A 17752-nucleotide genomic window follows, 5' to 3' on the forward strand; every position below is an offset into this window, starting at 1 on the left:
ATTCGTAGTTTTCATTTGTTATTTCTGTTCTTTCATTTTTGGGTGTACATTTTCTACTTAGTAACAATCTTATATATACTACTTATTATGTAGTAACAATCGAACTCTAATATGTATTTGTTACAGGCTTTAACCATTATTTATGATTTATACATTTATTATGTCAGACTTTTGTGGGGGTTTGGGTATGGATTAGGGCATTTATATGGTAAAATGTGTTTCTACTTTAGAAAATTTTGCTTCAGGAACGAATCAATTTAGCGAGTAGAGTTTCCGATGTGTAATTACAAGCATTGGCCAAATTTACTATGTATTCATGCAATAAACCTTTTATCTATCTATAATTCAGATTAACTTGCACAAAATTTTAGTAAATTTTATCAGAGAGTATCAATATTTTTGCTATCGTTTGTGATTGTTTTGATGTTTGAGGTGATCTGATTGCCAGGATGCTTCACGATTAAAATCAGCAAAACATGATCGAGATTAAACCACTCAAATCAAGCGAAAGTCCGATTATGATGTCTATAATTGCACTTGAATTCAACTAATTCAACTTGAACGCAATCAGCCGATATCAACTATCTCAACGATAACTACTGACGTCGTTTTGCACGTATTTTTTACCGAGCGTTTAAAGCCCGGTCTAGTTTTATCGATTTTAATCTTGAAACATCCTGGCAGTCAGATCAACATAAAATAAAAAAACAATCGCGAATGATAGAAAATTATAAATACTTTCTGATGAAATCTACAAAATTTTGTGTGTAAGTTTGACCTTATGCAAATACACGTACTTTTTACAAATATGATCCACGCATTTGGGCACCTGACAGATGTCAGTCATTTGCCAACAGGTATACCAAAATTAGGATGTATGTCTATGTGGCTACAGAAATGCCATTTTACGAAAACAGAATATTACAGACATAGACAGCTAAGCACCTTGTCTTGCTGATCTGTTTGCTGTATATGTGCTCCCTCGCATTCTCGCAGCATTTTCTCTGTATTTTGTTGCAACTCCTCGAGTTGTCTAATTATGGACTCCCTCTGCCGGGCATTTGCCTCGCATTGATGATGTGTCTCCCAGAGATCTCGAAGCTCCCGGCTACATAACACGATAGCAAGTTACATCTAGATGGTGTTTCCCACAAATCATTCAACTGTATGGCAGCATAACACCAGCTCACCAACAGTGCATTTCAGAGGCATCCCCTTACCGCGCCACATCAAGCTCTCTACTTTTGCTTTTTAATTCATTGGTGATCTTTTTGAGTTGTGACTCATACTTCCTGCCGAGCTCAGTGAGTTTTCCTTCCTGCAACGCAAAGGAACGTTGTTAGACATGAACGTACTTGCCCCAACTCAAGCCTATAATCATCATTTCAGAAAATTAAAGCTACTTCGAGTAATGAACTCCGCTCAAGCTTAGTATTTTTAGAGACCAAAAAACTAACCTGAAAAAACATTCAATTTAGAAGAATTAAATCAAGCAAACCTGAATCTTTCTCTCATCAACTCCTACAACCCAAATGGTCAACTACAGGAAGACGCACCAGCTGCATATCTACATATTTTAACCATGACTCACTAGTCTCGTCTGCCTATGCTGTTGATGATTATGACAAGCTACTGAGTTCTGAGTACGGCTCATCTATCATCAGGGGGAGGTTAAACAAAGTAAATAACCAGATAATATTTGCGCTACCTTCTCTTGACCAAGTTGACCAGTAAGCACTGCCCAAAAGATGTGCTTCTTACACAATTATGGGAACTATTTGAGGTTGTTTTTGGTTTTATAAGCTCTGAGATAACTAAGATGGAGTCTTGTTAACCGTGATATGAATACTGCTGCGTGCGGACCCACGGAGTCACCAAGAAGTCTCGATAGGACGAATAAAAAAACGCAATGTAAAAACTGTTAATACACAAAAATGTGTGTCAATTGAAATACGATGCATGATGGATGCAAATTTTTCTGAATTGTATGTCCAATGTGAATCCTTGCCAAAATCATGATGAATTCCTTGAGAAGTATTACCACATGATATATATGCCATCTCCTGGAAGTAATGAACATGGATGAACATAGCTGATGCAGCAGTGAAACTGTTCATGTATAGAATGGCCATCAGCGACCTATTTATTCTATTCCAGAGCAAGCAAGCACTCAGTAAGTCTTTCAGAATTATACTCCCCTAACACAATAAAACCCTACAGAAGTTCAAATTTAACATAACTCCCTTCTCACAGAGAGGATGCAATTTCCATAGTTGACAAATTCTATTTAAGTTGAAATAACTCCACTCAAACTTGACAACGCCAAAACGCATGACCCACCAATGAGATGATACCTTACGACAGCTTATGTTATGAGCCATCTGCCACTCTAATTATGTAAGTCACTTGCTTCCTCATTCATTAATTTGAATGAAAAAATTAAGCAATTGTTAAAATGAGTTTATTTACCATATTACTCTTCATTAAACAAAAACAAAAGTATCATATATAATTAACAAAAGGTCTGTCAAAAGTATTCCATTTCAAAAGTTCTAACACAAGTATTTATATTAAGGTCTTACCTACATAAAAAGACTGCAGAATGGATTTTAACTCAAACTTTAGCAAATTATATCCGACACGAAAGCAGTTGTAAAAAGGCGTAGTTCTTGGCAGACTAGTGCGCATGTTTTAAAGAAGGGCTATTTCTGAATAATTAAAAATGGGTATATCTGATCAATATTTATTGTGGGTAAAAAGGAAGAATAAAACAACCATGATACATACATATGGGACCTGCTTAAAATGAATAAAACTGAGGAAAACTACAGAAAATCCCTCTCTCATACTAATATTATTTTTTCATAAAAATTGAAGTTTCTACAAATTTTTGGGACTGTATAAGTTTTTTGCAAACAAAGAATTAAAAAATAATTCTCAGTAACAGAAAGCAGGAATAAAAAAGAATTCAGCTAACACAATGAGATAACACATTAAAAATAAAAACCACCTTTGAAGTTGGAGAGGCGTTACGAGACGAAGTAACAAAAAGCTCCCTGTTTTCTAATGTACTAACTAGGAGAGCCAAGTAACATTGTTGATGATTTTTTGGAGAGATACCAAAAAGATGAAAAAATCACAGAGGGCTAAAACTGTCAAACCTCTCGCCTTGGCATAATTTGTTTAATCCCAGAACAAAATATCACGTTTCAACCAATGTGGCTATAACAGTTTCAGGTAATAAGTACAGAATACAGAAAGGCACTATAGCTTTTAGGAGCCAGTAACTTACAGTGATACTATCAACCAGTACAAGTAAAGAATGTCCTTGTTGACAGCTAAACTGGTCAGGGACACTTGTAGTTGAGAAGATATCATGCCTACAGACAGCTCTATAATAGCAGTACCCTTGTTTGTTATTTAAAGGTCAAATTGATTAGATAGACAAGCAATCATCAAGAGCAACTAGATGATCTGATATACAGGAGAGGAGTGCTATAAAGATTAACTGACAGCAGCAAGTTTCATAGCATTAACAGCGGCATTAACAGCAGCAAATAAAATTACAGATTGGGCAGATTACAGATTATTACAGATTACAGCCTTTTTGTGTGATTTCAACCAAATACCATTTTTATTAACATTTTCGAGTGACGAAAATGGACAAGAAGATTCGTGATCTTTGCAATATATAACTGGAAACAGCTGCGACGCTGTATAATTATATGAAAAACCACTCGTTTTTTAACTGGATAATCTAAAAATTGTCCGTTCAACACCCTTATTGATAAAGGCTGAGCATGTGTTAATAGATTTTTAACAAATGACTTCTGAAAATTGAAAATTTTCACGGGCTATTTTTCATATTTCCTAATTGTGAAGGAAGAATTTCTTGCATGTGTGAGGCATAAGAAGTACGCACAAACTGATTGGTGTACGCAATTCTATAACTACCCAGCGAAAGTTAATGCAGGTGTATAAATACAGCACAGACTTTTGGCATTTGTGGAATCTGCGTCAAGCTTACCTACATTATAATTGCCATAAAACCTCTATTTGAATGCCATGGCGCATTTCAACCCTTCCCCTATTATAGTGGCAGTAAATTGGAGATGGCGTTCAAATAGAGGGTGGCGGTGTAGTTTTCAAATAGCTTAGCAGAATTTTGGGAAGATAAATTTAACCAATTTACAGGTGAAGCGAATGTCACCTATATTTTGCGCTCTCCTTCTTGTAGAGTGACATTAACCCTTTTAGATGTAAGAAATCTGTTAACTTACCTCCAACTTGTCATAGATCTCTAAATAAATATGCATTGGGAAACCGAAAAATATCTCTACCAGTTAATATCTATTGCTTGCAATTAACCTGCGACGATATTAATGCCTGTGCCCTCCTTTGCAATTAGAGCTTTCAATTTTTTATTTGATTTTTAATTTATAACTATATTTAACAGTGTTGCATAAAATCTCATTGCAATCATTGATATGTCTGCTACGATTTGCACCCAAAACTAGCTTTTTATGTGCAATAGAAAAGGAGTGATAGCGTCGATCCATTGTAAACCGAGATAAGATAACTGTACGAATGCCATTAAATAATATGCTATAAATCTAAAAAATTTTAAGTTATATAATAGTAATCTATTAAATGCTACAAATATATATTTAAATACAAGTGACATAAACAAACCATACTTATAATATACATGCAAAAACAAAAGTTAACATTTTTGAGGCAAAAATATTTGCATCGTTTGCTTGGCCAGTTGCGTTCTGATTGTTGTTTTCATTTGAAACGATTTAATCTTCTTATGGCTGTCTGATACCTTCCACAGTGTCTTCTGACCTCAACTCCTCTTTACTATACTGTACTCCTGAACTAGCTGATGTTAGCATCCAAACAAGTTTTTTAGCAGATCAAAACTTTTACGTGTTGCATTTCGCCCAAATAATGATAAACTTTTAGACCCATGGGCGCTAAAAGTTTTTTATTCTAAAAGTTTAAAAGTGGTATCAAAACTTTTTCAATGTATTAAGATTATTCATTTGACATTATTATCAGCACTTGATGGATTGGCCATTCTACCGATGAGCATGCCTGAATACGGGTGAATGAGTTTGTATGTTTTACTTGAAACGCTTGCATTATAAAAATGTTCAAAGAAGCCAAGTGATTGTTTCCTATAGTTCCCCAAAAAAGCAAGAATATAAATGGCTAAAAACTACACTCAACACATATTACATAAATGATGCATAAAACTCACACCTAACAAATCGGCAAACCCGATAGAAGTCGGCAATGACATCGTCATCATGACACATCATATGGCTGTACCAAAACTACCTTATCAGTGACCACATCAAGACGGCTGCTTAAGGCTTTCATAGAATCTGTCAGCACTCTCTTCTCCTCATCGGAAGTCTCCAGTTGAGCGGTCAGCCTATCTCTGTCATCTCCAGATCTAGACAGTTCCTCTTTCAATCTCTGGCAGGTGCTTGTTAGCTCATCTGCAGTTGAATACATTAACATTGCACCTATATGACTAGACATATCCATGGCTGCACTACAATCATGTGCAGTGTGAGCATAGCAAAATCATCTTTTACTCAAACACCCACAGAGCTAAGTAATTTAGTCTCATACAATATACTACCTATCAGCAGGGTGCAGTCTATTAAATACGAGCATCCTATACATGTAGAGCATCCTATACATGTAGCGCCTATCAACATTTTATTCATTGCCATACCTATTGAAGACAAAAGTTCCTCATGTCTTTTGATATGTTCTGCCCGTTCCATTTCCACTTGCCGCCTTAGCTCGGACATTTGCTCAGTAGTTCGTACTACCTCTGTCTGGCGCTGCGCCAACTCATCCTGACATTCCAGACGCCTGTGAATAAACAGCATCCTTGAGAAGCCAAATATCTGAACATTTTAGAGAAGGAAGTTGTTTGAACTGATGAATATCATAAAATTATTGTAGTAATGATGGTGCTCTCCGAAAGTTGCACGAGTGTCACATTGCAGTTCTACCAAATGATTCCTCGAATATCAATCAAATCCAGCAAACTATATATATAGAGACTAGTTCTTTAAGATGACAAGAGAAAATATTCAAATAACACTGTTTTTATACAAGACCAGTGCCCTGGCAGTCTGGTGTGGAGTAAGAGATGGTCAGGTGTGCCAATAAAGCACGGAGAATAAGTATGTGCATAATAATTCTAAAACATGGAAGTGAAATGATTGGTGCAGTTGTCACCCAATCACCTCTTGAAGCTCGTTGTCGCGGTTTTGAATCCTGTATGACACAACTTTTTTCCAACCTCCAACCATGGCTTTGGACAAACAGACCGGCTCCCGCTATAGTAATCAAATGGTGAGTGTATGGCGAAAAAAACTTACCTTTTGATTATTGCGGAAAATTGTATTCATTAAAAAAGTCCAATAATGACCAACACATCTTGACTGACGATGGATCCACCTCGGTAATGATGGCCAGGAGAGGCTGACATGACAATCAACAAAACAAGACATACTGAGGCTTCCAGGACATCCCAAAGAATGTTTCCAAGTATTTGAGTATCAGACACATCAAAGTGCTAGGTGCTTATCAAAAGCAAGCAACCAATGTAACAGCCTGTAGGAGGATAACAATTTCCTTACAACTTATTACGGTTAATAACAATAGCTAATGTAATCAAAATTGATATTGCATAAATTAAACCATTCTTTGGAATAATCAAGGCAGTAACACTTAACAAAACGTGTACCAGATTCCTGCCCTACATATATTCTCTGAACGACACTAACAATTTCTTGCATCAATTATTAACAAGCAATCTTCTTCAGAATATTGCACAAATCTCCTTAATATCGGTCGTTAAAAGATGTGTCCCAAGATCAGCTTTAGATAGTGTATGATAACTTAAATACAGGCTTCATTGTTACACCTTACAGAATCTTCAAACATCATCTCAAGCAGCATGTGGTGAATAGGTGTGATTAAAGTGGCACCATGGCCAGATTTGTTTTAATCGGAGGTTATCTGCTGCTGTTAGTACAAAGAGATTTGCGCTGTCAGTTAATTTTTAACATCTTTAAACCTGATAATTAAACTTCCTCAAAGATTTGGATGCATTACTTGTCCACATGTGGTGTTTGTAGTTTTCAAAAAAACTAGTGTTCACTAGTTTTTTTCCTAGTGCTATTCTGAAGTAATGGTCGGGTTCTATAGCAAAAACATCATTTGAATTCTGTGTTTAGCTCTTGCTCTTGTGTTAACAAATGTGTAATGACTACTGGAAGATGGCATAAAATTCTGCATAAATGCTTTAAAGTTTAACTTATGGTACATTCTTCGCATAGTTAAATAGTAGCCCGATATCATTGTGTTTGTTTAGCACAGTTTTTAATCGTAGTAAAGAAATACAAGTAAAGAGACACAAGAGGTAGAATAAATCAATTAAATATTAACTTGATAAGTAATTACCTTGTGATGCGTGGCTAGACACCAGGTCAACGCAAGCGCATACGACAACAGACCAACAGAATGTAAGTGACATTGGGACCAGCTTAAAAATACTAAACACGCTGAATATTTTAGTAGCGAGCTAATGGCTATCAAATAACACTACATGTACATTAACAGGCTGTTAAAAAGATTTTAACATCTTTATCGAGTGTAATGATAATACATATTCAGAGACCAAGTTTGAATGCTCAAGGGCATGGGATTACATACATCTACTCACTTGTGACTCATGAAATTCAACTCTTGTGACTGATGTTCGAGCGCCTGCTGCAGCTCTATAATCTTCTCATCTTTCAATTTTAAAATATCTAAAACTTTTCTGTCCTTTTCTTCCGCTTTCTCTTTCTCTCTAAAATTAGAGCTATTAGGTAACAGAAACAGTAACATGATTGATTTTAAATACAACATGTGATCCACAGTCACGATAGTTGTGGGTCAACTTTAATCATTTTGAGGCTTATCGGTACGCTTCAACTTATAGACCATCCAAATTGAATAACCCCAAACTTTTTGCCTTTATTAAAATTCAAGCAATTTAATGAAAAGTAGTATTGAGCCGTGAGATGCCGGGTATTTCTCTCATTCTCAACCAGATAGTCTGAAGGAGGGTGTCTAAGAGGCTGGTTCTCCAGAACCAGACAGAGTTTTGAAGTCGAATATTCTTTGCGACTTTGTGTAAGGCACGGAGCAAATGCATTTGAAGTTGAGATGAAATCAGTGTCAGTCATTTATGCAAACTAACAGACGCATAATGACACAAGTTAGATGTACTAATATAAATGTACTAATATAGATGTACTAATATAGATGTACTAATATAGATGTACTAATATAGATGTACTAATATAAATGTACTAATATAAATGTACTAATATAGATGTACTAATACAGATGTACTAATATAGATGTACTAATATAAATGTACTAATATAGATGTACTAATATAAATGTACTAATATATATGTACTAATATAGATGTACGTGTAATTATAAACTGATGGTCACAAACTTTGCTGGCATTTAAAATGTTCAACCAATGACCTAATGTGATGGCAAGCAGAGGTAAAATCAAAGTTTTTTATCAACAAACAGAAACTGAAATTCAATCCGTTTTTTGAGCAAAAAAACACAACTTCATCACTTGATTAGTCATCATAGGCATACCTCTATGACATAGCATAACTTTCAGCACCCCCAAACACCAAACTATTTTGTGAGCGAGAACTAGTTAGTTGCCGCCAGTACGTGGCATTTAATAAATAATTCGGTGTAATGACAAGCTCGGTCAAGTACTTAGACATACTTAAGAATAAAAACTACGGTTTCAAAAGCAAAACTACAAATGTTTAGACTGCCAATCACAATGGTTAACTAAAAAACTTAACTCTGCATCATTCTTAGGGACCGTAAATATAAGAACAAACAAAATCTTTGGAGTCTCCTCCCCAATGCTCAACTTTTAAGGGTCAATCTAATTAACATGTCATGACTCACTACCAGGAATCTCATTCCTTTATATTTTAAAGTTGAAGTACTAGCACTCTAACAGATGTAATTTACCTAGTACATAAACATATAACCTGGTATATATTATAATCATAAAATCGTATAAATATTCTATAATAGTCCTAGTATTATATGTCCAACTCACTAATCACTTGACAATCTTGTTCATAAAAACCGACCCTAATGCTTATGTAAAGTATCAATAGGATATATATATATATATATATATATATATATATATATATATATATATATATATATATATATATATATGTAGTACACACCAATCTATTAATAGGAACCAAACTCTAAGGAAAACACCAACACCTTCGTTTCTTCTCGCTCATAAAATCTTTACTCCAACCCTGCCCTCACTTTCAGAGCTTCAAGCAAGCAGTAATCAATATCGATGAATCTTTTTTATGCTAAAAAAGATTCTGGTGTAACTTTTACTCTGTATCTATGGGTCAATCGCAAGGTTTTGTTACTTCTGCGCTGAAAGACTTGACAAATGTGATGATACCTTTCTACGACAAGAGCTACAGCTTCTGTCACGTCAGGAGATGCTACCTGAAGTTTCTTCCATAGGGACCACACAAATTCTTTATCAACCTGTAATTTTACAGATAATTAATGACAGAAATCTAGCTTCAAGGACATTGATAACTGCCAACTGCCATAACTCACTAAGAAAGCTCAAACCAGCCATAGTATTGATTATATTTATGTACAACGCTGTCACTATATAAAGACAATGAAGAAATTTTTACTAACAGAGAACTTAACGGGTGCTGACGGAAAGACTGAAATTTACCTGTAAAATTGTCAAAAAATAAACAAAACAAATGAAGTGTAAGGAGACTGATGAGCAAACAGTTGGCTGTATAGGAACAACAATTTTTTCTTTATATGTCCAAAAATGTACATGTTTGCATAGTGTGTGTAGTATATTTTCACTGACTGCTCAAGAACTCTGACGCGCAACAATCGTCAAAACTGAAATCCGCATTGTTAATGAGAAGCAGAATGTTACAAAGATGGGAGACAAGTGTAGGCTATAATAGCCTTCTATATTTCTTAAATACTCAAATATTATTTTATACATCTTTATTTTAATAATAATTATATGCAGCATATAGAGAGATACAAAGTTGGTAATGAAATGTGAGCGGACAGAATAAGCATAATGCATACCGAGGCTGAAATATCAAAGGACGTTTTAATCATCTGCACCAGATATCGATGAACAAGTCAATATTGTTAACAAGCAAACTTGTTAAAAATATTGCACAGTAAATAATTGTAACATACACGAGACTGCAATGGCATCTAGCAGAATAAACAAGTAAAAGCTATGAGAGACTGCTGTAGTGTAAGGCAATTTTGTACAGCAACTTACAACTAAAACAGCTAAATAGCACTAAGCTCAATGAAATACTTGAGCTAAGCAAACTTTGACCTTTAGATGGCGTGACAATTTGTTTAGTGTAGCAGGTGGTACCATACAAGACAAAACACGGACCATTAACCAATACTATTATGAAAGTGAGAGCACAAAAAGACGTTACCAATTACCTGGCATTGAGCAAGATCCTCACGAAGTCTCAAGTTTTCATCTCTTAGCTTCCGTATATCATTTGATGGTACATCTGAGACTAGAACATGTACATAGTAATTTCATTTGATGGAAATCTCAGACAAGAACATGTACATAGTAATATCATTTGAGGGACATCTCAGACAAGAACATGTACATAATAATATCATTTGATGGCACATTTCAGACTAGAACATGTACATAGTAATATCATTTGATGTTACATCTGAGACTAGTACATGTACATAGTAATATTAAATATAACAGACGATTATTAGCATTGAAATGTAAAACAACACAAAGTAAAATGTAAGAATAGCAAAATATGCATTTTCTTGCAAAGATAACTATCCTGTACATAGGTTAACATGAGTACACTGAGATTTAAAAACTAAGATTTAAGAATCATTGAATGAGTTGTTTTCACAAGCTAATGCCAGACAGTAGGGACAACTAAGTTTTCTGATTTTATGATACCTAATGACACACTATATGGTTTAAACGTTAACAAATAACTGGGAAGATTAGAACATTTTAATCGAGATACTAGCCAACAACAACAGTTTGCATAGCCGTTGAATGTATGCCAGCTAACGCTTGTTTTAGTTCTGTTTATGCTCAATGTGAAAGAACTCTTAAAACATGTAGAAGTTTATCTCATGAGAGTTGCATTCTCTTGAATACATAGCCAACGCTACAGCCAAATGAAACAAAAATTACGATAATCTTTCATTTTAATCACTGAGTAGAGCTGTGAAAATAATTTTTTTCTTAAATCACTGAGTAAAGCTGTGGAAATAATATTTTTCTTAAAATAAGCTTAAAAAGTAGCATAAGAAGTTATTTATACAAAAAAGAAGGCGTTCACAATGGCAATTTCAGTGCCAGCACAACCAATAAGAAAGAACTGCAGGGTCCAAGTGTGTAACCAATTGTAAATTTCTTTCAAATTTATGTAGTATGTATTTGGGATTCAAAACATTTTCCTTGAATTTTTTGTTGACAATGAAAACTTCATTGTTTGTCATGCAATAACACATCATAATAAAATTGTTAGCCGAGGTTGCTATTAAGCTTGTCCACATTGCGAAAGTTGTGGCAATGTGCATACTTTTTACTAATCACAACTCTCAAAGGATAGTGAGCTAGAAGGTAACACTCAGGATTCAAGTTTCACTGCTTAAATCAATTTGATTCTTCAATAATTTTCCAGCAAATATACCTGGCGTGTTAATATCAGCTAAAAACTAAGTGCTATACTAATATATATATTTAACTTGTGCCATACAGCTTATTCCCTAATGTAAATACCAAAGAAATGTGCACATATTACAATATAAAACAAAATTAAGACTAGCAAAACACTCCACACAACTCATTTTATGTTTAAATCCATCAGAACAATAATCAGTTAAAAACATGAAATTGATATAACACAATAAAATTGCCTACTTAAGCCGATGACAACTGAATCAATGGGTTATCTTAGAAAAAACTGGCCATTCACAATTTACGAGTTATTATCAAAAGAACTTGAGTCAAGTGGGTGTACTAAAACACTTCAATCAAAAGTTAGGTTGGAGTTGTCTTTAACTCAAAAATACAAATAGCATAAACCTTTCTATATTCAGCTATTTTTTGCTAACAGCCAACTTTAATAAAGAATTTTGCTATCTGATACGCTCATGGAAGGCAACATGTAGTTTTGCTTCCATTCACGAGAGTAGAAACCGTACGTTGTTTATCCATACAACTTTTGACGACAGCTAAATGATATTCTAAAAACTCTCAAATTACTCTAACAAAACCTATTGACTTCCTCATTCCTACAGCTGGTTCCTTTACTTAGTCAGTAAAACTTGAATCAAGATGATGTGCCAGTGGTAACGCGTTATAAGGATCTTCTTCGCGTTAATCACAGTCACCCCAGGTGGGGCTTTGGCGGAATATATTTACTGAGGCTTGTGTCTGCAGTTAGATTGTTATTTCTGTTACAAGGTTTGGGAGGTGATAAAATAGTTTGTACAGACAAAGTTACAGACACGGTAGAAGGGTCTGTGAGATTAGGTCATGTGCCCAATTAAGTACATTAAGCACATTAAGCTCTTAAGCACATTAAGTCATGTGCTCAATAATTACAACAATATGAAATGGTATGAGACTAATGGTATAAAATGCATGCCCAAGGCAATCAGTGTTTACATACACGATGGTAGAAAAAGTTCAGTTTAGTGTTAATATGGAAAGCAATGGAGCCTGTACAAGTTGATCAGTGATTGGAGAATTGTAATGAAAATTTTTTAGGTGCTGCTATGTCATGTAATAATATCTGGTCTTTAGTTTTAAGGTCAGTATGCTTCCTTCTGTCCTTGAGAGAAGGATTTATTATATTTCGACCACTATGATAGATGAACTACCAAAACCAGAAGTCTCATCGATGTACAGACAGTGTGAGCTATTAAACCTATTAGTTTCAATAATTGTATCGTATAAGCTAGTACATGTAGAGGCGGTACTTTAAGGTTTTATTAATAGCTGACAAACACATTAACAATTAGTTCAAACTGACTAACATGACTAACATTTAACTAATTAGGCACAACAATTGTTCATTACCATACACTAGGCGTCATATCTTCTATCATGAATAAGACTAATGAGGGGAATTTTAGGTGAGTGATTCTGACATCACGATCATACAAAAGGAAACTGTGGCCACATAAACACGGAATTGTGTACACGTTAGAGCTTACTGGCACAAAACTGCAACAAATAAAAACTTACCTGTATTAAACGTAGTAGATAGAAATGTCGACATGACAGCCAGGAATCAATGTTAAATTAGGACATCAAAACTGTTGAAAGCGTCGTTACAGTTTAAAAAGCCGCTTCTTCGAAGGAAACAAGCTCAGACATGCGCCTGGTTAACGACTGCACGCGTATTCCGAGTCTAAATTTTTCTATTGACGATTGTGTGCATTCTATAAAAACAGTGCTTATTGATTAGTCGCAAATAGCGTGTACTAAAATTACGATAGAGTTCACAACACGACCGCAGACTAATTCATAGACTATTCTTCGTTTCCTATTGCACCACCTCACGTTTTGTCAAAAAAGTATATTGCTAACTCAACGTTTCTTTGAGTGTTTCTTTAGCTATCCGTATATAACTTCAAAAAAATCCTTTATTGCAAATGTCTGTAATAATAAGAGTGAAATAAAAATCAGTGTAGTAGTGACAATATATGCGTGTAGTATAAAAAAATGGAAATTGCCTGTTTCGCAACTCCTGTTCAACCCTAAACATCAATAGTAGATTACGGTTATTTTATATTACTTTGATACAGTGTTTTGTTTTATGTTTGGTCCAGTGTGTTTTCTTGTTCGTCAAATGTCAGTGTTATCACGGGTGTGATTGGTGTTCTCCTTATGTGCCCTGACAATATAAGCTTTTCGAAGACTTGCTACACAGTACTTTGTGCTATTTCTGTACAACAAATGTTTAATGCTTTATTTATTGTATGATATTGTGCAGTTTCCTTAAGATTGTATGTGTATGTTTTAATATGTGGCTTTATATCTCAATTGATTTTAGCTCAGGTTTTTTCAATTGAGGTTAAGACTCAGCTGATCTCTAATATTGTCGTTATAATTCTATCTTTAAAGTCATAGTTGCTCTTACAACAATGAATAATGCTGAGATTTGCGTTATAAGTTTCTTATATGGAGGCTGTATTTTGATTATACGACAACTTGCTTCTTGTTTTAATCCATGTTGAATACAATGTAAATTCAGGGCAACCTCCGTACCAGACCAAGCAGGAACTGACGCTTTTTTATAGTTCCCAAGATGCTGCCGATAAATGACCACACACTTTTAAACCACTAGCATAGGAGCCTTAAAACAGACTCTATATCACAGCTGATGGTAGACCGTATATATACCAGTGCAACTCCAGCTAGAGCTGACAATACTGACTCTCTATATTACAGCCAGGCTTGGGGCCACTAGTGAGTATTGAGCGCACTGCACTATTTGCTGGCTAGACGACAGTAAGGTGCACTAGGCACTGCACTAGCACTAGTGCATGGCATAGTAATAATATAAAATACACTAGGCACTGCACTAGCAGAAATTCTTGTGCACTAGTGCATGGCATAGTAATAATATAAAATGCACTAGGCACTGCACTAGCAGAAATTCTTGTGCACTAGGCACTGCACTAGCACTAGTGCATCGAAAAGTGAAGTCAAAAATGCACTAGGCACTGCAATAGCAAAAATTCTTGTGCACTAGACATTGCACTAGTGCAGTGTAAAATCATAAATGCACTAGGCACTCATTACACCACTGAGCTGCAGTTGGGCAATTATTATAAACTTTCTCTTTAGCAATTCCATTGACTTTCAGACAACTACAGCTACAGTACCTACTGGCAAAATTCCTCTAGTCATGTTCAAGAAAGTCTGGGTCTGAGATGTGTCACGCTCACGCTGGTATAAACATATCACTCATAGATCAAGTTTCATTTTACTTCAAAGATGCCTACATTTATTATATAATCATACCATCTCTGGATTGGTCTCATTTTGCTTGTGAATATGTACATAAGCATATGTAATTGGTACTTAAATACATGTATTTAAAAACATAAGTTTACAAGAAACTTATTGAAAATTGAAATTTAGTCAATAAGTTACTTCCACTCTATCAAAGATAGATTTAAACTGAAATCCTACATATACATGTACATCCACAAATACTGACATGGAGACAAATAGACAAGACAATAAACAAATGGTAAATAAATAAAGTTGGCTTGATTGTAGTTCTAGGGATTCATGGAAACTCCAAACTCATGCTCATTTGAGTAGTTAACAACATTGCAAAGAAATATCAAAGTTCCATATTCAATACCAATATTAAAGTAAAACGTAATGCCATCTCCATCATCTCCATCAAAGGAAAATAATAATATCCAATCTGCACTTGGCACTGCACTATTGCATACTATGTCGCACTAGGCACTGCACTTGCACTAGTGCATTTATGAAAAAGTTTCCAATCCGCACTAGGCATTGCACTAGAGCATTTTATGTTGCACTGTGCACTGCACTTGCACTAGTGCGTTTATGGGAATTTTCTAATCCGCACTAGGCACTGCACTAGTACATACCATGTCACACTATGCACTTGCACTAGTGCACCCAGGGACTCATGTCAAATTTGCACTAGCATTGCACTAGACATTTCTATTTTTAAATTGCACTATGCACTGCACTAGTGCAGTGCTCACTGCACTGCTAGTGGCCCCAAGCCTGATTACAGCTGATTACAGACTATGTGTGAATCAGGGTAAATCAAGCAAGAGCTGCTAATGTAAACACAGCAGGCTGTGTTTACCAGCACAACTCCACCTTGAGCCAACTATACAGACTATCAATAAACCAGTGAAAATTAAACAAGAGCCAATAATACAGACTCTATATCACAGCTGATTGCAGCCTGTGTATATACCAGTGCAACCCTTTGATCCAAGCCTTCTAAGTTACTAAAAAAAGACTTGCTATACTTGCACAAATGTATTATAGTGATGAATATGTCTCATCATGCCAACTAAACTGCGACTGCCCCGCAAACGCAAAAGCAGCTTTTTATATAAGCGGAAAGAAACAAACTCAACATGTGATTGGTTGAGTAGTTGAAACCTCTAGGTCAACATGACAGTTATTTTTGAAATGAAACCTTTATAGTTAAATAAGCAGTATAAAAATTTGGCCACATTTGTAAAACAATAATTAGTAACAGAAAAAAGTTAATAACAAACAATCGAATGAACATTCTCTATCTTTTTTGTAATTTTTCTGATTGCAAGTCTAGGGTAGCAGCTGCCTTATAATTCTCTTAGTAGGTGCATTCTGACCTTTATTTATCTCAGCAAGCACCATTGGTTTTGCCAGCAGCATATTATGTCATAATTTGAGTTGCCTGGTTGTTTGACTCGCCCGTGCACGTGCAGTTTTAGCCCGTGCTCCCATCCCCTTCAGCCATTTCCAGGACCATCAATATCTAATAAAGAGCAGTTTCTTCGCTTTAGTGCTGGAAAGTCTTTTTTATACTTTTTAGTTTTTCTACAAATGTAATCATAAGTTAATTGTCTTATTTTTTTTGCTGTAATGAAAGACCCATTTGTTAGCAAATATTCGTCAATTAGCAGTGAGTGGCTCGTTTAGCCCCAGTTGACCTATTTACCAATTGTTGTAACACAGTTGGCATAAATTAGCCGACTAGCTGATTATTTGAGGATCTTTTAGAAGTACTGAGAAAGGAATTAAAACTGTTTGCTGTTTCAAATTTACAAGTTGGCTAAAAGTGTGTCACTAAAAGAACGTCAGCCCTTGCATTAATATCGGTGATAACCAAAGAATTTCAGTTGGTATCACAAACTACTGTATAGGCGTTGTTCATTTTTTGTAATCATTAGTGCCAGCAACATTATTACAAATTCTTATAGTGCAAGTCATTTTGTTACGTTTTTTCATTGCAAGAAGGAAAAATTGTTGACTCTCCTTGTGCGCTGTTATCAATTAGATATCTAACAAGATATTAAGTAAACTCTGATACTTGCATATACCTTATCTTTAGAATGATCATAGGTTTTAATATCGGGTGTCTATTATAGTGTTGTTAGCGAATTCTGGTAATCGCCTTAAATTTACAGCTACATCGATTCATTCTTTTTTATTCATGTTCAACTCCAGTAAAAATAAGTCATTTAAATGTTAAGTTTTAAATTCAAACTATCCTAAATTAAATTTCATTATGTTGAATTGGTAAGCTTAGTGATTGTAGCAATTACAATGTATAGCGTTAAATGCAAACCCAATTCAACATGGTGTCTGTATCTTCAATGATTAACATCCTCACGTTTTTGAGTGTCTCCACTTAGCACAAGATGTAAAAAGGCCAATTTTTGAAGCATAAAAATAGGATGAAATGGTTTTTGACTTTTAATGTATGCTGATATCGTTTAATTATTAAGTTAGATCATTTTTGCCCTGCTTGTTACTGCACATCTAGGTCAGCAGCCTTTCATTGTTTTCAGGATC

General features: G+C 35.0%; 1 protein-coding gene across 2 annotated transcripts in view; it reads right to left on the reverse strand.

Annotated features, from left to right (window-relative positions):
• The window catches only part of LOC137385995 (centlein-like), a 31624-nt gene extending 18100 nt beyond the window's left edge, over positions 1–13524 (reverse strand). For both annotated transcript variants that reach the window (XM_068072753.1, XM_068072675.1), the window contains exons 1-8: positions 13427–13524; positions 10621–10700; positions 9569–9657; positions 7760–7888; positions 5753–5895; positions 5347–5510; positions 1221–1318; positions 946–1108 (exon numbers count right to left, since the gene is read on the reverse strand). In XM_068072753.1, the coding sequence (XP_067928854.1) occupies positions 946–1108; positions 1221–1318; positions 5347–5510; positions 5753–5895; positions 7760–7888; positions 9569–9657; positions 10621–10700; positions 13427–13460 (900 nt within the window). In that variant the 5' untranslated portion in view covers positions 13461–13524. The remainder of the gene's footprint in view (positions 1–945; positions 1109–1220; positions 1319–5346; positions 5511–5752; positions 5896–7759; positions 7889–9568; positions 9658–10620; positions 10701–13426) is intronic.
• Between the last annotated feature and the right edge of the window lie 4228 nt (positions 13525–17752).

This window comes from Watersipora subatra, chromosome 1 (assembly GCF_963576615.1).
Source record: "Watersipora subatra chromosome 1, tzWatSuba1.1, whole genome shotgun sequence".
Taxonomy (NCBI): Eukaryota; Metazoa; Bryozoa; class Gymnolaemata; order Cheilostomatida; family Watersiporidae; genus Watersipora; species Watersipora subatra.